Source organism: Triticum aestivum, chromosome 3B (genome assembly GCF_018294505.1).
Source record: "Triticum aestivum cultivar Chinese Spring chromosome 3B, IWGSC CS RefSeq v2.1, whole genome shotgun sequence".
NCBI lineage: Eukaryota > Viridiplantae > Streptophyta > Magnoliopsida > Poales > Poaceae > Triticum > Triticum aestivum.
In genome coordinates this window covers 104364063-104385306 of record NC_057801.1, presented here as the reverse complement: position 1 = coordinate 104385306, position 21244 = coordinate 104364063, and the positions used below count along the sequence as shown (strand labels likewise).

The 21244-nt window shown below is 41.9% G+C and overlaps 1 protein-coding gene and 1 long non-coding RNA gene across 2 annotated transcripts; one reads left to right on the top strand and one right to left on the bottom strand.

Moving 5' to 3' along the window:
* Positions 1–2618: 2618 nt before the first annotated feature.
* LOC123064974 (uncharacterized) lies at positions 2619–3372 on the top strand. The gene has a single exon (XM_044488351.1). The coding sequence runs from the start codon at positions 2695–2697 to the stop codon at positions 3169–3171; it is 477 nt and encodes a 158-aa protein (XP_044344286.1). The 5' UTR covers positions 2619–2694; the 3' UTR covers positions 3172–3372.
* Positions 3373–8398: 5026 nt separating this feature from the next.
* On the bottom strand, positions 8399–9750 carry LOC123064973 (uncharacterized). The gene is made up of 2 exons (XR_006430858.1): positions 9451–9750; positions 8399–8692 (listed from the first exon to the last, which is right to left on the bottom strand). It is a non-coding gene; the product is annotated as an uncharacterized lncRNA (long non-coding RNA).
* Between the last annotated feature and the right edge of the window lie 11494 nt (positions 9751–21244).

Sequence of the window (21244 nt, the reverse complement as noted above, 5' to 3'; positions counted from 1 at the left end):
TTCACAAAGAACTTTTTGTATTTATGGCAATTTCAGAAACGTGAACATATTTTTGTGTCCTGAACATTTCGCAAAACCACGAACACATTTTTTAGAATTTTCAAACATTTTCTGCAGTCACGACCATTTTTTGAATTCATGATTATTTTTCGAACATTTTTTGAATGCAGAGACAACTTTTTGAATTTTTGAACATTTTTCAAAATCAGAAATATATTCTGTATTCTCATTTTTTTAATTCGTATTTTTTTAACACAATGAACATATTTTTGTAAGTTATCGGATATTTTCTGAACTCGTGAACATTATTTGAATCATGATTACATTTCTGAACATTTTCTGAAACAGTGAACATTTTTTTCAATTTGTGGACTTTCTTTGAGTTTGCAATTGTTTTAGATCGTGGATATATGTTGAATTCAGGAACATGTCTTCTATTCTTTAACATTTTTTAATTCATGAAGATTTTTCAAAATCCTGAACATTTCTTTAATTCTCGAAATTCATTTCAAGCCGCAAACACTGTTTGAATTCTATTTTTTTTAATTTATGAAAATATTTGGAATTCATGAAGAAATTTGAGAATCTGTGAATATTTTTCTAAATGATGATCATTTTTCGTATTCGCAAACATCTTCAAAATCACGAACACCTTTTTAATTGTAGAACATTTTCTGAAGTTGTGAACATTCTTTGAATTCATTATTTCTTTTTCAAATTACCAGAGAATATTTTGAAGCCAACTTTTTTTAACTCGCAGACATATTTTTTATTAGCGAAGTTTTCTGCATTCGTGAACATTTCAAAATCACAAAAACTTTTTTTCAATCCTCAAACATTTTCTGAAGTCGTGAACATTGTTTGAATTTATCTTTTTTTTAAATTAACATTTTTGGAAGTCCCGATTTATTATTTGAATTTGCGAACATTTTTCAAAAATCGCAAGTTATTTTATATTTATGAAGGGTTATGGAATTCATGAACATTTGTCAAAGTATGAACAATTTTTTTAATTCTCGAACATTTTCTAATGTCCAATACTGTTTGTACTCATGATGTTTTTTAGAAATTTGGAATATATTTGAAATTCGTGAAGTCTTTTTGGATTTGCCACATTTTTCGAAATCATGATTTTTTTTTGTATTTGTGAACATTTTCCACTATTAGGAACATTTATTTTATTCTGAAACATTTTCTGAAGGCTTGAAAATTGTTTGAATTTGATTTACTTTTTGAGTTTTTGAACATTTTTTTAATTGACGAAGAACATTTTAATTGGCGAAGATTTTTCAATATTTCAAACTTTTTTGCCATTTGTGAATTATTTTTGTACTTGTGAAGATTTATAATTTCTGAACATTTCTCCAAATCACGAAAAAACTAATAATTCTCGAACTTGTTCTGAAGTCGTGAACATTGTTTGTATTCATGTTTTCAAAAAAAAATTGGTATTTACGTCATTTTCAGAAAAAAGTGAACATATTTTGTATTCCTGAACTGTTTGAAAATTACGAACACATTTTTGTAGTTTTCAGACATTTTCTAAGGTCGCGACCATTGTTTGAATTCATGATTATTTTTTAAACATTTTTGGAATGCATAAACAACCTTTTGAATTTTCAAATTCAGAAATACATTTTGTATTCTTGAACTTTTTTGAATTGATGAACATTTTTTAAGAGTCACGAACATTTTTTAAGTTATTGAACATTTTCTGAAGTCAGGAACATTATTTGAATTCATGATTCCATTTCTGAACATTTTTTGAATTCTCGAAGAAGTTTTAAATTTGCGAACATTTATCAAAATCCTAAACATATTTTGAATTCATGAATGTTTTTTCAATTATCGAATAGTTTCTAAATTTTCTGAATTCAAGGACATTTTTTAGTTCGTGAATATTTTCGATTCATCATTTTTTTAATATGCGTCCATTTTTCAAATTCATGAAATCCTTATTAAATTTGCAAACATTATTCAAAATCGTGGACATGTTTTTATTTCCTGATCTTTTTTTACATGTGTGAACGTTTTATGAATTCGTCAATATTTTTTTGAAATCATGAACATTTTTCCAGCACTCAATCATTTTTTTTGCAATTGCAAATACTTTTGAATGCACGAACATATTTTGAATTGAGAACATTTTCAAAGTCGCGAAGGCTTTCCTAAAATCGTTAGCATATTCTACATCCTTGAATAGTTTGTGAATTCACAAAGAAATCTAAAATTCATAAAGATTTTTGAAAGTCCGCGAACATTTTTTGAAGCGACCGGTCAGACCAATAACCCGTCGGGAGAGCGCTGACCTGCGCGTTTGCGCCCCTTTGGGTGTTGTTCCTGTGTTCCATAAAATATCTACATGTCTCATAGACTCATACTATGTGCCTCGCAAAGAATAAGCAGCGACACCATAAAACCTGTAGCAAGCTAAACAATGTGCACCAAGAGAATCTACCTCCTGGGTCGCTCTCGCTCAAAGTCGTCTCCCTCTCCTAACATGAAGGCGACAAGGGAACGTTTCCTTAGCGAAAATACATCGAAACGACCTTTCGGGATTCCTGACTCTAAATACATCGAAAATTCCAACTGGTCTTTCACTCTTTTGCATAGCTCCCCGCCCAGCATATTCCCTTCCACGCTTCCATTCCACCACCACACTGATCACGCGCCACCAGTCCACAAGCAACACCCATGGCGCGCACCGGCGCCTCTGCTTCCCTCTTCGTGCTCGTCTGCTGCCTCCTCGTGGGTTCTGTCCCGGCGCGCCTACCCGTCGAGCTTCCGACGCAAGTAGTGCCCGACGCCGTTGACCGCGTGGCCGCCGCCGAGCCGCTTCTGGACAAGCAGTTGGCGGCTGCCGAGGCGGCCAACCCGACCAAAGTCCACTCCATAACAGAGGAGGAGGAGATGGTGGTTCACCCGGCCCGCCAGCTCCCCCAGATCATCCGGTGCGGCGGCGACGACGTGGCGATCTCCGACGAGTCGCTGTCCTTCGGCGGCCAGGGCCACCAAGCGTTGAAGAGCGAGGTGCTGAAGGAGCACGGGCCGGAACAGGAGCGGCCCGGCGAGCACTCTTTCTCGGACACCGACAGCGACTCGGATTCAGACGACGAGGACAATGAGAATGGGATCATGGCGTGGTTCTGGAGGCTGGCGCGTCGCTTCTGATCGATCAAGCTTGGCCGCCCATTGTGCTGTGATATACTGTACTAGGTCTGTACTTGTGTACGCTTTTGGGAGTTTACCGCTCTGTACATAGTATATTGATGAATACTAATAAATGGCAATCGAGTGTTGTTGTACAACTCCGGAGTATGCAGCGTTTCCCCCTGTTGTTTAGAATAGATGGTGCATGTACCATGAGATATCAGCATGATACTCCACTAGTTCCTTTTGCTTTTCTTCTTCACCACTCACCGGTCGCTTGATCAAACAACTTTGTCGCTCTCTTCCTGCTAAGTAAATGAAAAACCAGCAATTGTTGGCCAGTTCAAAAAAAAAAAAAAACAGCACGTCACGAAAGCAGGAGATCACTCACAACACAGTTTATTTGTTTACACTATGCTGCACTGCTAGTGGCAAGGAAAGATGGCAATGAACTACAGTTGGAATATAGGACTACTTAACCAGATGTGCGTAAGAACAATTCTCAAATAAACTGAGATGCATTCTGTGTGCCTCCCAGCTGCTTTGGCCATTTTCTCAGTGTTTGATTGAAGGTTTCATAGAAGAGTTGTGGGGGAAAAGGAATGTCTATAGTGACATTCTCAGGGTGCTGTATTTCATTTTGTCACTGTTTGATCGGAGGTTTTATCAAACTGATGGAGCGCTGTAATCCTTAGTCAGACTGTATGGTCGAAGCTATTTCAAAACAAAGCCTGAACTACAAACTTCAAAAGATGACGGTGTGATGATACGAAATATACTGGAGATGTGTGTACACAATTTGTCAAAATTACATTTACATAACAATTTGTTCAAGCCATGGGAAGAGTGAAACTTGTTCTTGATGCACATAGCGAAAGTACAATTGTCCCAAAATAAACCCCCGAGCACTTTCACAAGAAGGCAACCGGTTGCACTAATCACATATTGTTTCTTTCTTTTTTTCCCTCTTCATATCCACCAATCACATGCATGCCACGGGACATAAAACATCTACAACCGGACTTAGCAAATATGTCAATCTAAATGTCCGCGGACGCGCCCGATCAGTGTCCGGATATGTCCATTTTGAGCCCCCATTTGTATGTAACCATGCTCCTTATTTTCTCTCGTATATGTTCAGTCACTTGGATATGATTAGTGGAGATGAAGGGGGAGAAAAAAAAGAAAGAATAAAAAGAGAAATGGTGGTCTGAGGTGAGCCGCGTCCTACGTGGCAAACTGACCGGGAGCGTCCGCGAGCCCTCATATGCTCCCCAGGTTTTGTGTCAATACAAGGTGTTTGCAGACAACCCGAACATATACGAATGACATTAGGGGTCCGATTGGATTATTTTTTTCTTCTCTCCCGTTCGGTAACTGGTCGGATGCGTCCGTGGACGTTCGAGTGGGATTTGAGATGACTGACTGTAGTAGGAGTATATGCTAGGAAGAAAATAAGAAGCATGGCTGCATGTACGAACAAATAGAGGCTTAAAATAAACACATCCGGACATTGACCGAACGGCGGATGTTTAGGGGGTCGAATTTGCTTAAGTCTGGATGCTCTAACCGAACACTCCTCGACTCCTCTATTCGATCTTCTTTCCTCTCCCCCACGCAGCTCCATTACTGTGTCCGGGTTACAAAACGGGCCAAGCGCGCGTCCCTCGAATCCCTTTCGGCAGATGGCGACGAGCATATATATTTCCATGGACACACGGCCCGGATCCGTCCATCTTCGGGATGAATGACTCCCGTGGTGCCACGCTCGCTCGCGCCACGGAGCCACACGAGCATGCTGCTCCGTGGGGTAGTATTATGACAACCGGAACGGCACCAAATCCTCCTGTCACGGCCTTCAGATTCCCTCCTGTTTTGCGTCGCAGATCACCCGGACGAAAAGACGCCCACGGAATCGCCGGCCCTGTTTCACCGCATCGGATCGGCCGTCGCGTGCGCACGTCTCTGTCCGGCGAGGCGGATGATGCCGATCGAGCTGTTGGCTGAGGCAAACTATGAGCCAGCGTCACACTCGTGCATCACCGGACGAGAACGGCAGGGAGATCGCCCGGCGAATCACCGGGGGCCTGCGTTTTCAGGTCGCCCTCCCGCCGGATACGGGATACCCCATGCGCGCCTGACGCGGACACGCGGGACCCAGTCTAGACATTATTACTCGTCGCCCAACAATGAAGGCAGAGAGAGATGGTCCGACCGTCGGTCTCATTTCTCTATCGACTACTGGTAATTTTCATCTCTCTATCAAGATAATTACACATGCAGTCCCTGTACTCTCCGGCGTGTAACATGATGGTCCTCGAACTCGTGAAATGCTCCACTACAGTCCTCAAATACGAGGATACGCTCCAATACGGTCCTGACTACGTCTCGCGGTACGCATAGCAGCCCAGCCTGTGTCACGCTATCGTACAGTAGAAGCATGAGACCCACATGTAAGTACAGGAGAGAGAAAGATTAGAGAAACAAATTGCAAGAGGAATGTTTGAACCAGAGACTTGTGGTCGCTGATTGCAAAGCGCTCATAAACTAACCACAAAGCAAAACTGTGCTCCTGTTTTATTTCTGAGCTAGATGTTTACATAGTGCGCCTCCATGTACCTCTCCATGAGACTATCACTTCTATTCTACTGGTTTTCTTTTTTATTTATTTTCCAGGTTCACGATTAATTTTATTTTTCCACATTTGAAAAATTAAATGTAAGAAAAAAAATTACAATAGCCATGGATGGTAAATAAAGTGTTTGTGCATTTGAAAAAAATGTTCAGAATGTTTTGGAAAATGCTTAACATGTAATTGTAAATGCACTTTTTAAAATGTCAATAATGCATTCAAAAAATAAACACAACTTGAAGGAAAACAATAAGAAAACCGGTAGCTGGGCATATAATGGGGTAAAAATATTACTATTTTCTAAAACCACAACAAGCATTATTCAAAATACCAGTTGTCAATTTTTAGTAGTTGTGTATTTGAAAAAAATATAAGGAGGCACAACAATTGTGTGTGCTTCAGTGCTTGTGGTCCTGAATGAAGATACATAAAATTTGCTTACATTTTTTTAGATCCACATAAATTTTTAGGAAAATTTTATGTTTACCTCTTCAGCGTACAAAAGAATGAAAATAGAACAAAGATTTAAAATGCACAATAACTGTGATTTTTTATCTCGAAAAATTAAATTTAAAAATAAATAGGAAAATTAAACACAAACATGGTAATTTTTAAAAAATGGATAGAATACATATCGGGAAAATCGCTTGAAGATTTTCTTAAAATACGTACGCTACACTACTGAAGCATGCCCAATTTTATGTTCTTCCGAACGTGAGCGATACACGAAATTGATTTATATTTGCACTGTACAGTAACCACACGTCGGTCTGGTGGCTAAGCTCATGTTGCGCAGATGGCCTGTGGTCTCTTGCTTGAACCTCACCGCGTTAGAGTTATTTTTTTCCATTGATTTCTATCTCAAGGCGCTGACATGTGGTGTGGGACCCACATTTCTATGCTTACATGGCATGAGTCTGCATACGGGGCATGGCGGGAGACGTTCCCAGGACTGTATTGGAGTGTATCATCGTATTTGAGGACCATAATGGAGCATTCCATGAGTGTGAGGATGATCTTGTTACGTGCCAGAGAGTACAAGGACCGTGGCTGTAATTATCTCTCTATCAGACTAGTCGTTGGCCGTTGGATTGGAAGCATGATGTATGCCCGATCTGGTAGTTTAGCCCCGCGAGAGATTAGTAATGGCCGCTAATTGCGTGCTTCCTAACTGCTGCCGTAACCAACGGCCTCCATGATCTGATTACTCATTCTCTCCATCCCTCATTGCACGGTTCACCCCAGATCAAGGAAAAATGGTGCACCTGGACTTTGAAATTGAGTATCTTGAGTTCTCCAATCTAGTTCATCGTCCTGCTTCCACTCCACTGATCTAAAATTTCCGTGGCCTGGGATGAGTTCCGAAGCAGGGGGTGGGGCTGCAGATCGGTCCAATCAGCAGCTCACAAATCCCCAAATTGTCCATGATGGTGACGAATAGATAAATGGAAGATGATTTGCAGTGTTTTTCAATGTTTCTGTAGTACTTCTCATGTGTATTGGGGGCGTTTGATGTCTGTTGTGTCTGATGTGCTGCTTTTACATTAGCTCATGGTACATGCGTTTGATGAGAGAGAAGATAAAAAAAAATTGGGGGGGGGGGGGGGGGGGGGAGGGACAAGTTTGATGGAAGCATTGTTTGTTGAGGTACATGTTTAGTTGGGAAGAAGTATCTGCCTTGATAGTGCTTAGAAGCATACATGTTTAGGGTATGAAGGTTTTTTCCCTCCCATGAAGAATGAATGCACATACATGAACATAGTTCAATTTTATTTGTGCTAGTTGATGTAGGAAGTTATGACCAATTTAATTTTGGTTAGGATAGGAAGCATGTGACACTATGGTAGGTAGCATGACTTATTAGGTCATGAAGCATCGAGACGAAGCTCCCCCACTATGGACGGGAGCCAACATAGTAAGTGACTGGCGCGTTGATGAGGTTGCAAGTTCGCACGTTGTGTCTAATGTCAGGTGCAACAACGAGATACGACGGCGCAACAACGTGGTGCGTCTCATGACCATAGGAAGCAAGGCTACTTGATGGAGGAGAGATCCCAGCCGACGATGTGATTGACAAGGTCAGTGATGGAGTTGACTCGGGAGGAGTCAGTCAATGGAGATGGGGACGACAAACACGTGGGTTTGGGGCAGGTGAGCTCAATGTGCGAGGGGTTATGGGTTAGGACGTGGAGAGAAAATCGAGTTATTGAGCAATTGAGTCTATGGGGTAAAAAAGTGCATTGAGCATCGTGTCGATGGTATGACGAATTGCTCCCATCGGGCATCTGCACGGAAGTGTTTCCCTATAAAAATTGCTTCGAGTGCACAATGAATTTGCTTCGATGTAAGCAAAAAAATATCTCGTGTGACATTTTATTGTGAAAAACAATTCTTCCATGACAAGATAATTTGCTTCGGTCGCAACTGAAAACTTTTGGACATGACAAAAGTTTCTGTCCAAACACTTCGGTTCCGTGAAACAAAATTTTGCATCTAAGAATTTGTTCTCATATCAGAAATTTGTGTCCCATATATCCTTTTACCAAGTTTCCCACACAAGAAACCTTTGCTTCCATCCAATATAGAAGTGAATGCATGGTAAAATAAATTTACTTCTAATCTAACATAACTTTACTTGTTGCTTTGTTCATTCATACAATTAGTTTCAGACATGATACACATTTCTTTTCCTTCAAGTTACAAATAATGAGTACAATGCTTCCTAAGTTCCTGTCATATATCCTAAGTTCTTGTCATATGTTTCTATATAGACTGTAGACTCGTTTTCCTCGCTTGCGTTTATCCTCATTGCAGGGTGGTTCCAGCTGCCATCACACTTAGTGCTGCATGCAACGGTCGCATCCATATATGTCTGCAGTTGCGCCCATTAGCTCCAAAGCTAGCATAGAACTGTTTGAGTTATACATTCATTAGACATGGTCCGTAAGTATAGAAGGTATGAACCAATAACGGGTATTACGAAGATGTATGGTACCGTATTGAAGAAGCAAAGAATTCCGTGTAAGGAAGCATCTACTCTTCCTACATGCTACTGTCACATGGTCCTAATTTTTTTTTGGATATTTATTGGATTTGATTTGGCATCATTCAAAAAGGATAAATGAGACATTTCAGACCGCCACTTCAGCATATATATATATATATATATATATATATATATATATATATATATATATATATATATATATATGAAATATAGGAAGCATGATGGCCATCTTAAATACAAACAATTCTCTTGAAAATGCAATAGTAAGTACAAAAGGGAGTAGAAATATGTTTCTGTTGCCCCAAACTACCTGGGCGACCAAAGAAAACATCAAATGAATTTGGGAAGCATGGATATTAAGAAACATCAATTTGTTGTGACGTAATTCATATCTAGTGGAAGCATATAATTTCGTAACTCCAAGTTGGCAATGAATATTGCCAACATGTGTCTGCATCATTTAAATAAAGATATGTGTGCATCGATCATTTGGTGATCCATAAACCAATTTCATCCATTGATGCAAACAAACTAGAATGCCGAAGCACATATCTGATGCTTACCAAGCATGGTTACTGCTTACTGGAAACATCGAATTGTATTGTTGACAATGATCAGAAATTAGGACACATGATGGTGGGGGGTTGACGCAATGCCATACCTTCCATTATCCGACTCATGTATGGTTCTCCGACGGACGGGAGGCAGGGAAGCCCCGCGGAGTCCCAGGGAGCAAGTTGTCATCCATGGACGCCAAAATCTGGTGGCACGCCGACAAGGTCGCCCAAAGTAGCCTCACGGAGTGGGACGGTATAAGTGATCAAATCTGCCAGCGGCTGGCGCCGAGCTCGGGACGAGGTGGGTTGGGATCCCGGTGAACAGGAATCAAGGTGGGGTGCATCAAGGCAGGCAGGCAGGTGAGAGGAAAGGGGGATTTGGGGAAGATGAAATAGGTGCGTGATCAGAGGGGAGTAGTTATGAGGACATGGATGAAAACCGGGTGGTCATCAACTAATTATGTGGGGGTTAAGTTGCCATTTCTCGTCTGTGTGATCAAGAAAAGATCAATGGCCCACGAGTGGTCTGACCAATGATCCGTATAAGACTAATGATACAAAGTGTTTCCCTTTCTCTTTCCACGATCTCATCGTACTTTTCTTCTCTCATTGGTCGCTTCACGACAGTGGCGGAGCTAGACGGAATCTGCCGGGGCCGCAAGAAAATATGAGTGTTGGGCGCTGGGGGGGGGGGGGGGGGTATAAAAAAGTTTTCATCTAAGCCCTCACTGAAAAAAATCCTTCACAAATTAGTTCAAAGTTGGGGGGGGGGGGGGGGGGGGCGGCCAGGAACACATAGAGCTCCGCCACTAATTCATGAGGTGTTCTCTTCAAATGTATTGTGTGTTAAATCTTGTCATGTGTGGTGCGCGCAGGAACGCTGCGTCCTCCGTTTGTAGTGACTGCGCACCGCTTCTGCGTAGATGCAGTGGGGGCCCGGATCGACGACGCGTGTGCACCACGTCCGCAAGGCAAGATCGCGGTTGCATATGTTGCACGTACAATGATGCATGATGCATCTGCTGGTTTAAGTCGAGACAATAAGACAGAGGTCGAGACATCGATGACTTGCACATGAAGAACCCTTACAGAACGTGGACCTCAACCTAAGGTCTACTTTTATGTTAGGAATGCAGTGTTCGCTTATTTCATGTGCAAACAAGAAGTGACAACCCACTAATAAAAAAGTAACAACCCATCATAAAAATTAGGACAACACCACACAACCAGTTGGATGATAATCGGATCGCATCAATCGTCTCGACAACCATTGGGTGACATGTAAGATGACCGTTCGATCTTTCCCCGCCTCAAAAGTTGCATTCGGGGCCTTGCAACATAATGTTGTGCTTCGTCAATATGTTTTCCATGGTTCATGTAAAAGAAATGCTTTATTGCAACGCGGTCTATATATACAAATCCTACCGCCCTCGTCCTTTGCAAGAAGGACAATGTTACAATCTCAGGCGGAGCTCCTACACACATGTTTCACGCCTTGCGCTTCTCCCGTCCTGTGCAAAAAGGACAATGTTACAATTTCAGGCCAAGCACCTACACTTGTGCTTCTCCCGTCCTTTTTAACATAGGTCATGTTGCAATCCTAGGCTGGGCTCCCACACGGACATGCATCACGCGCCTCGTGTTGCCCACGTCTTTTGCAACATGACCCGTGTTGCAATTGCAACATGGAGTCATATTGTAAATTTCGGCTGAGTTCCCACAAGAACACACGTCACGTGCGTGAGGCGGCCACCGGTGCGACTAATATCAGTCGGTTGAGCTCTAGTCTTTTCCTTGACATTGCTCATAATTACAAACCAACGTGATTGTACTAGTGTACATGTTTCTTTGCCAAATGATTGTACTAGTACATGACAGTGAAGATGCCAACATCCATAATTGTGCACCTTTTCCCAATAATTCAAGATAAAACCCCGTCAAAGATAAGGCTGGTTGTAACGGTGAGTATCATATATTAGTATCATGCATATGATACTAGTGTATGATACTACATCCGTAATGCAAAGTATCATGTATTGGTATCATAGAGTACTATATTTATTGTCATGCATGATACAAAGTAGCACATCATTTAATATGATACTCAAGCATCTCTTCCTTCATTTAATTCTATGTCACCTCATCAAAATTGCTTAGTTGGCATGCATGATACTACCTATGATACTACCATTACCGGCAGCCGACTAGCCACAATGGGAGTAACTTCGGTAGTAACATCGAGTCCAACTCAACAAATTTGCTTATGTGGCAATGAGTTAATGAGGAAAGATGTAGTACTAGTAACTTAGCTAGTTACTGTAACATCACATGTTCCAATGCAATATGAGTCTATAACATATTAAATAAAGTTTTGCATGTTACCACACTTATGTTACTACCCACTATGAAGGTAGTAATATAGTCTAGGGATATGTGTATGTTACTAGTGTATGTTATTTACCATTGTGGCTAGTCTAAGGAGATGAGAGAGGTCACGTGACTGCTGCATACTAGGAGGACCACGCACCGGATGATGACGGCGTTTTGAAGGCATCTCCTGTCCGGTACTACCCTACTGGGTCAATTTTCTTAGACTAGCCACAATGCATAGTAACATGCACTAGTAACATACACATATCCCTAGACTATGTTACTACCTTCATAGTGGGTAGTAACACAAGTGTGGTAACATACAAAGCTTCATTTATTAGGTTATAGACTCATATCGCATTGGGATATGTGATGTTACAGTAACTAGCTAAGTTACTGTAACTACCTCTCTTCTCATTAACTCATTGCCACGTAAGCAAATTTGCTGAGTTGGACTCGATGTTACCGCTGAAGTTACTCCCACTGTGGCTAGTCTTACACTAGGATGAGATTTTCAGTGTTTCTAGGTAAATACATACAAAAGAATATCATCCCCTGAATCTCTGTAACACGTGTGGTGATTGAATTAAATCCATTTTTGGCCCCGCATACTAAAAGAGGAGCTCTCCTCTTTTGCTAGCTATAAACACATGCGTCTGTTCTTGAGCTCAAGATTTGAGATGGCTGGTTGGCTTGACACGGGTGGAGTGAACCCAACGTGGCGGCCCTAGCTACATGTCAACAAGTGCAATGATTTGTCGAGCCTATGCCCTGTGCATCATTTTTTTACCGTACAAGAGTCTACCATGCCACTGAAAATGGAAGGTAAGCACAAACATTGTTAAATTGTGATTCAAATTCTACCGTATTGGATTAGACGTAGTACATACGGTGTGGGTTTTGCGTTGGTACTGACGCGTACGAGACAACTCGTTTACTTGTCCTACAAGGACTCTTATGTGTTGCCCCTCATATATACCTTTATGTAGTCGCACTTCAGACGGTCTGTTGTCTCGTACTTGCAATACTCCTCAATCATAGTGATTGCGCCTTCGTGCGTCCGTGGTTTCTCCCGCAAGGGTTTTCACGTAAAAATCCGTGTCTCTGTGTCTCGTTTATTCTCGTTATTATCTAACAAGTGGTATATAGAGCTGAGGTTCGAAGACGAGATTTGAGAGGTGAGATTAGGGTTGCGTGTTCACCGTCGCCGCAAGTCGCCGAGACCGACAGGTTTTGCTGATCCGATTCCTAATCGAGCAGTCGTCCGTGGCCAACATAAAACTTCCACCGCTCGGTCGCGTCAAATCAGCAAGTCACCGAGTTGCCGCTGCTGCTTCGTACGCAGCGCCTCGAGTGCTGCTCCTGAGAAATCTACCGTCGTTGCTGCTGCTAGTACTACTTTTCAGGCATGGAGAGCGAAGCCACGTTCATCTACCAAGCCGTGTGGAGTACTACCTCTGTTTCATATGTAGTGCATATAAATTTTCTAAAAAGTTAAACTTACCAAGTTTGACCAAATTTGTATGGAAAATTATTTATATGTATAATATAAAATATATACAATATGAAAATACGTCTTGTGATGTATCTAATGATATGTATTTGGTATTCAAGATGTATATATTTTTCTCTACAAAGCTAATCAAAGATTGTAAATTTTGATTTCTTAAAAAATCTATACGCGGAACAGAGGGAGTACTAGTTTGAGTACTGTTCACGTGAAGCCACCAAGTCCAGATTCGTTTTCTTTAATCCCATCTGATCAAGAGCTAGTACTAGATAGCCTGCTACTGGTACTATTTGTCGTGAAGCTACAGTTGGTTTTTTTAATTGCTACGTCCACTACAAAACAAGCTACCAGGTGCTATCTTCTCTGTTTGTTTGCTCCGCATATTAATTCTATTAAGAATTATTTTACTCCGACTTGTACTACTTTGTGCACAATTTATTGACTCATGGCTTTCATGAAGTACGATTTTCCGCTGCTGGACCGTGACACAAGGTTTACCCTATGGCAAGTCAAGATGCAGGCATTGTTGGCACAGTACGACTATGATGAAGCACTGGATAGTTTTGGGAAGAATATAATTCAGGACTGGACTGATGAGGAGAAAAGAATTGATTGTAAGGCTTTGTCACAAATTCAACTTCATTTGCATAACAATATTTTGCAGGAAGTTTTGAGCGAGAAAACTGCCGCCACTCTATGGTTAAAACTGGAAGGGATTTGCATGACCAAAGATCTCACCAGCAAGATGCATCTGAAGCAAAAATTATTCCTGCACAGGTTATCCGAGGGAGGTAATATTTTAAATCATATTTCAGAATTTAAAGAGATCATATCTGATCTAGCTGCAATGAAGGTTAAGTATGAAGAGGAAGATACTGCTTTAATGTTACTTTGTTCACTACCAAGTTCTTATACCAATTTTAGAGACACCATATTATACAGTCATGATACTCTCACACTTAATGAAGTTTATGAAGCTTTGAACTCTAAGGAGAAGATGAAATTAATTGTGCCTCATGATGGTTCGAGTTCATCCCAAGCCGAGGGATTATCTGTTCGTGGCAGGACAAAGACAAGAACTCCAATAATGGAAATAGAGGCAAAAGTAAGAATGGCCACAGGGGCCGGTCGCAATCCAGAGACAAGAAGTATTGCAGGTATTGCAAGAGAGACGGGCATGACATCTCAGAGTGTTTCAAGTTGCAGAACAAGGAAAAGAGGAAAGGTAACAAACAAGGTGAAAATTCTGCTAACGTTGCTCGTGATGATAGTTCCGATGATGCTCTTGTTGTTATTGCTAGGTGTGCTGAGACCAATGATGAGTGGGTACTTGACACTGCATGCACTTTTCATATGTGTCCACATAGAGATTGGTTTACTACTTTTGATTCCACTACTTCTGCTGGTTCAGTTTCGGGTTATGATAATTCACCGTGCAAGATTGAAAGCATAGGTTCCGTTCGAATCAAGATGTTTGATGGCATGATCAGAACTTTGACAGATGTTCTGTATATTCCGAAGATGAAGAGAAATCTTATCTCTGTGAGTGCCCTTGATGTAAAGGGGTACAAGTATTCAGGTGGAGATAGTGTTTTGAAGGTCACCAAAGGCTCCCTTGTTGTGATGAAAGGTGACTTAAGTTCGACCAATGGTCTTTATTACCTTCGAGGTTCTACAGTTTCAGGTAACGCTACTCCAGTTGTTTCAAAGAATTCTGATTGTGATGCTGCTAACCTTTGGCATATGCGTCTTGGACATATGAGTGAATTTGGTTTGGCAGAGTTAAATAAGAGAGGTCTCCTTGATGGATATGAACCTGGTAAATTGAAATTTTTTGAGCATTGTATCTTCGGCAAGCACAAGAGGGTGAAGTCCAATACTTCAACCCATACAACTGAAGGTATTCTTGATTATGTGCATTCTGATTTATGGGGACCATCTCGCAATAAGTCACTAGGTGGTGCAAGTTACATGCTGACTATTATTGATGATTATTCGAGAAAAGTTTGGCCTTATTTCTTAAAGCATAAATATGAAGCATTCTCAGCTTTTAAGGAGTGAAAGATTATGATTGAAAGACAAACTGAAAGGAAGATAAAAATACTTCACACTGATAATGGTATGGAATTCTGTTCTAAGCAATTTAAGAATTATTGCAAGTCTGAAGGCATTGTCAGACATTACACCGTTTCTTATACTCCTCAACAAAATGGCGTTGCTGAGCGTATGAACAGGACCATTATTTCCAAAGCCCGTTGCATGTTGTCCAATGCAGGTTTGCATAGGCGTTTTTGGGCTGAGGCCGCTTCCACTGCTTGTTATCTCATTAATCGTTCACCATCTATTGCTCTTAATAAGAAAACTCCAATTGAGGTATGGTCTGGTTCACCTGCTGATTATTCATAGTTGAGAGTTTTTGGTTGCACTGCTTATGCTCGTGTTGATAATGGAAAGTTGGAGCCTAGGGCTGTTAAGTGCATCTTTCTTGGTTATAAGTGTGGTGTTAAAGGTTTTAAATTGTGGAATCCCGAAACCCAGAAGGTGGTTATTAGCAGAAATGTTATCTTTAACGAATCTGCTATGTTACATGATGTTCCATCTACTACTGTTCCTGTTGAGAGTGAACAACAGCCTACTGTTCAGGTGGAGCATGCTATTGAAACAGGTGATACATCTGGTAATGAAATTGTTGATGCACATGATGAACCCGTCGTTGATGATGAGCATGTCACCCCCACTCCAAATCAGCCTATTGTTCCACTCGGTTGGAATCTTGCACGTGACAGAGTTAGGTGGGGTATTAATAAACCTGACAGGTTAATTAAAGAGTGCATTATTGTTTCTTTTGCTTTATCTGTTGCAGAAGAAAATGAAGGTAATGCTGAGCCTTCTTCATATTCCGAGGCTATTATTTCTGGTGATTGTAATACATGGATGACCGCTATGCATGATGAGATGGAATCACTTGAAAAGAATGGCACTTGGGATTTAGTAAAATTGCCTAGAGAGAAGAAACCTATTTGTTGCAAGTGGGTTTTCAAGAGGAAAGAAGGTGTTTCTCCTAATAATGAGACAAGATATAAAGCAAGGTTAGTTGCTAAAGGTTACAGTCAGATTCCAGGTATTGACTATAACGAAGTCCTTTTCTCCTGTTGTGAAACATAGTTCTATTCGCACTTTACTCAGTATTGTTGCCATGCATGATTTTGAGCTTGAACAATTGGATGTTAAAACTGCATTTTTACATGGAGAACTAGAAGAGGATATTTATATGGAACAACCTGAAGGTTTTGTTATTCCTGGAAAAGAAAAGCTTGTCTGTAAGTTAAAGAAATCTCTTTATGGATTGAAGCAATCCCCTAGACAGTGGTATAAGAGATTTGACACATTTATGCTCTCTCAAGGTTTCAACATGTCTAATTATGATAGTTGTGTTTATTTGAAAACTGTCAATGATTCAACTATTTATTTGCTCCTTTATGTTGATGATATGCTTATTGTTGCAAAGGGTATGTTAGAGATTAATGAACTAAAGAAGCAATTGAGTAATGAATTTGAGACGAAGGATTTGGGTGCAGCAAAGCAAATTCTTAGCATGGAAATATCCAGAGATAGACCATCTGGAAAAATATACCTAAGTCAGAAGGGATATATTGATAAAGTTCTTCGTCGTTTTAATATGCATAATGCCAAGCCGGTGAGTACACAGTTAGCTGCACACTTCAAATTGTCATCAGCTTTATGTCCTAAGTCAGATGCAGATATTAAGTACATGTCTAGAGTTCCCTATTCAAGTGCAGTTGGTTCACTTATGTGTGCCATGGTTTGTTCTCGTCTGGATTTATCTTATGCATTGAGTGTTGTCAGTAGATACATGGCTAATCCTGGAAAAGAGCATTGGAAAGCAGTTCAGTGGATTTTTAGATACCTGCGAGGTACTTCTAATGCTTATTTACAGTTTGGGGAAACTGGAGATGGACTTGTTGGTTTTGTTGATTTTGATTTTGCTGGTGATTTGGATAAGAGAAGATCACTCACAGGTTATGTTTTCACCATTGGTGGTTGTGCTGTGAGTTGGAGAGCAACTTTACAGTCTATTGTGGCTTGTTCCACTACTGATGCTGAGTATATGACTATTTTCGAGGCATGCAAAGAAGCTATCTGGTTGAAAGGTTTGTACACTGAGCTTTGTGGAGATTCATCTTGCCCTACCATATTTAGTGACAGTCAAAGTGCTATATATCTTACCAAAATCCAATGTACCATGAGAGAACAAAGCACATGGATGTCAGATATCACTATATTCTAGATGTTATTGCTGAAGGTGATTTGAAGGTATGCAAGATAAGTACTCACGGTAATCCTGCTGATATGATGACAAAGCCAGTTCCGACCAATAAGTTTGAGCTTTGCTCAGGCTTAGTTGGTATTTCTCATTAGTCCTATGGACTTTGACGCACAAGGTGTTTATGCTGATTTGGATGAAGTTATTCACTTTCTTCGACTACTCGAGGGAATTTGGCTCAAGGTGGAGATTGTTAAATTGTGATCCAAATTCTACCGTATTGGACTAGACGTAGTACATACGGTGTGGGCTTTGCGTTGGTACCGACGCGTACGAGTACAACTCGTTTACTTGTCCTACAAGGACGCTTATGTGTTGCCCCTCATATACACCCCATGTAGTCGCACTTCAGACGGTCTGTCGTCTCGTACTTGTAATATTCCTCCATCATAGTGATTGGGCCTTCGTGCGTCCGTGGTTTTCTCCCGCAAGGGTTTTCACGTAAAAATTCGTGTCTCTATATCTCGTTTATTCTCGTTATTATCTAACAAACATAACAAATAGTTTGAGAGAGAAGATGACTCGACCGTGTTGATGGCATGAGATGGGTGTTCAGCGTTGCAGGGGCTGGTCGGTGCATGCTCAGCGCTCTTCTCGTGCTTGCTTCGTTGCTTCTCTTCTCACCAGCATGGATGGTAGATTGTTTGACATGGACCGACATGGGTTTTAAGGTTTGTTGCGGCGAGGGCATCCTTGCTTGTCGTCGATTGGTGAAGTTTTAGTCGCTGGTGATGGCGCATGACAATCTCGACTATGCTTTTCTTCTCGGCGGTATGTTGTGCCTTTGTGTGGGTCGTCAAGTCGGTCGATGTTGTTCTTTGTGGTCTGCTGTGATGATTTTCACTCGTGCAATAAGATTAAATTGAGTAAAAATTGTCTTCCTTGCAAAAAACAGTCTGTGAACATGTCATTATACATTTTCTCTGGTAGAGAACTCATCAGTAAATATATCATCGACCAGAATTTTGCACCTTTAGCGGCTAGTCGCAATAGACGGTTGAGATATGAGTGTAGAATTGACAGGGGAGCAATGGAAGGAAACACCCCACAAACCACATGTCAAATGGGGCGTCATTTTCTGCCCTCGTCCAGTAGTCGGGAGGCACATTACAGATTGAGTAGTCATCCAAAATCGCCATTGGTCTTCCCGAAAATGACTTGAGTGAACGACATAATCCAGGCACAGTGAAGCTGCAGTGCGCGGCTGTCGTGGCCATTGCTGCCATCTGTCGCGCTTGCAGAGCTTCTTTGAGATTTTTAATAATCAGAACTCGCGAACCTGCAGTAGCGGCAAACGACTGAGCAACGTACTAGTTTTCGGAGGGAGAGATGATCATGTCCATGATTGCAACAACAATATTTCCTGTGACACCTATCTGATCAACTCACTTCATTACTGACACCTATTGTAACACCAAAGCATCATTGCACTCGTAGCTAGCTAGCTACCAATGGAGGACCATGCTGGCTTGGTCTAGATGTAGGCAGATGATGGGATTAATTGGCACGTCTTTCTACTTCCTTCATTGGCAACTTGGCAAGTGGAAAAGAGATAGAGTTTAACACTAATGTGCAAAGGATTTGTCACACTCACGTGCATATGCGGTGTATGCTGAGGGTCTGCTTGACCAGTTGATGCTCCCGGCTAGCCGGAGTGTGGCTTGATGAAGCCACTGAATTTTTTGGTGTGCATGACGCCTGGTTAGAACACATCATCAATCTGTAGGTAGAAGACTTTGAGTTGACCTATATAATTATTTAACGCAAAAAACTATGCATTTATATTTTGTATGGCCTTATTGAATAATGCAAAAAACAAAAAAACACTTACATGCACGGGATCCAAAAAGGTAAAAACTAGAGAACAACCAGACATCTTGCAAGTTCAATGTCTTCACGGGACACTTTTCTGTCATATTATTAGAGCATCTACAGCCTGGACACCTTAAATTAATCGGGCGGGCACGGGGACCATTGACCAGACAGAAAAGAGAAGCAAAAAAATGACCCAATCGGACTCTTCAAAGCCTCCTTAAATGCCCGGACTGTCCGGCAACCCTCATATTCATCTCATATATGAGATGAGAATAAAAAGTGTTCAGGCATGTCCGGTCAGTGGTCCCACGTCCGTCACATAGGATTGGCCCACACAAAGTCTTTTTCTTCTCTTTTTCCTTTCATCACATGCATGTGACCGAATATATATAAAAAAAATAAAGGACATGGCTGCATGAAAAAAATAAAATAAAGTGTCAAAGCGTACATGCCCGGACGATGACCCGACGTGTCCGCGGGCGTTTGAAAGACCAAATTTGTTTAGTCCGACTGTAGATACCCTTAGTGTGTACCAGGATCTCCGGCAGGAGCATCAACAGCCATTGTGTTTAGTTGGTTCCTTTGCACTTCGTTAGTACCTTGAGGTGACATGTGCTGATCTGCAACCCATTCGTGCTTTGAATATCCTATAGGAAATGTCAATTATGAGTGTTATTAGAAAGAGAAAAGGCAACGAAGATTCATGAGGACATCTTCAAAGCCGATTCCTAAACCTTCCCCAATCGTTCGGACCGTGCTATTCGGACCGTGCAAGCCATGCAACACGGTCTTGGCACGGCCAAACGCGTTTTCTTCCGCAAATCGGAGACCAATATGGGGGAGGATTGTGGGTGTCCGAACCGATCTCAAGCCCGCTTTTGACCGTTCTGACCCAACAAAAACCCCTCCCCATCCCGCACGTGCTTCCCGCCCGGCGCCAGCTGCCCGCAATCATTCTGCTGTAGAGCGCGTGCTCCATAGTGAAGGCAGCTCAGGGCGGACGCGACCTCTCACTGCATTCGCCACTGAAACGGCGCGCCGGCCAAGGCTGCCACCTGCTGCACACTTGACTGAATACGCCTCCTCGCCGCATTCAAACGTCTCCATTAAACCCGCAAGGGAGCCGAGAAATCTACTCTGGCCACACGTCCGTTCATGAGCAGGCCGGCATTAAACGCAATGCCGATCGAGCTCCCCCCGCCCGCCCTCTATTTAAACGAGGCCAGACGCCGAGCAAGAATTGTTGGGAAACGTAGCATGCAATTTTTAAAAAATTCCTACGCTCACGCAAGTTCTATCTAGGAGATGCATAACAACAAGAGGGGGAGAGTGTGTCCACGTACCCTCGTAGACCGAAAGCGGAAACGTTTGCTTAATGCGGTTGATGTAGTTGAACGTCTTCTCATTCCGACCGATCAAGTACCGAACGTACGACACCTTCGAGTTCTGCACACGTTCAGCACGATGACGTCCCTTGAGCTCTTGATCCAGCAGAGGGTCGAGGAAGTAGATGAGTTCCGTCAGCACGACGGCATGGTGAAGGTGGGTGATGTGATTCGCGCAGGGCTTCGCCTAAGCACCGCGAGAATATGACCGGAGGCGTAAACTATGGAGGTGGGGCACCGCACACGGCTTGGAATGATTGATGTGTGTTGTAGCCCCCCCCCCCCCGTATATAAAGGAGGGAGGGAGAGGAGGCCGGCCCTAGGCATGCCCCAAGTAGGAGGAGTCCTACTTGGGGTCCTAGTAGGATTCGCCCCCCTTACTTTTACCGGAGGGGGAAAAGGGTAAGGAGAGAGGGGAGGAGAAGGAAAGGGGGGCGCCGCTCCCTCTCCTTGTCCAATTCAGCCTCCTTCCC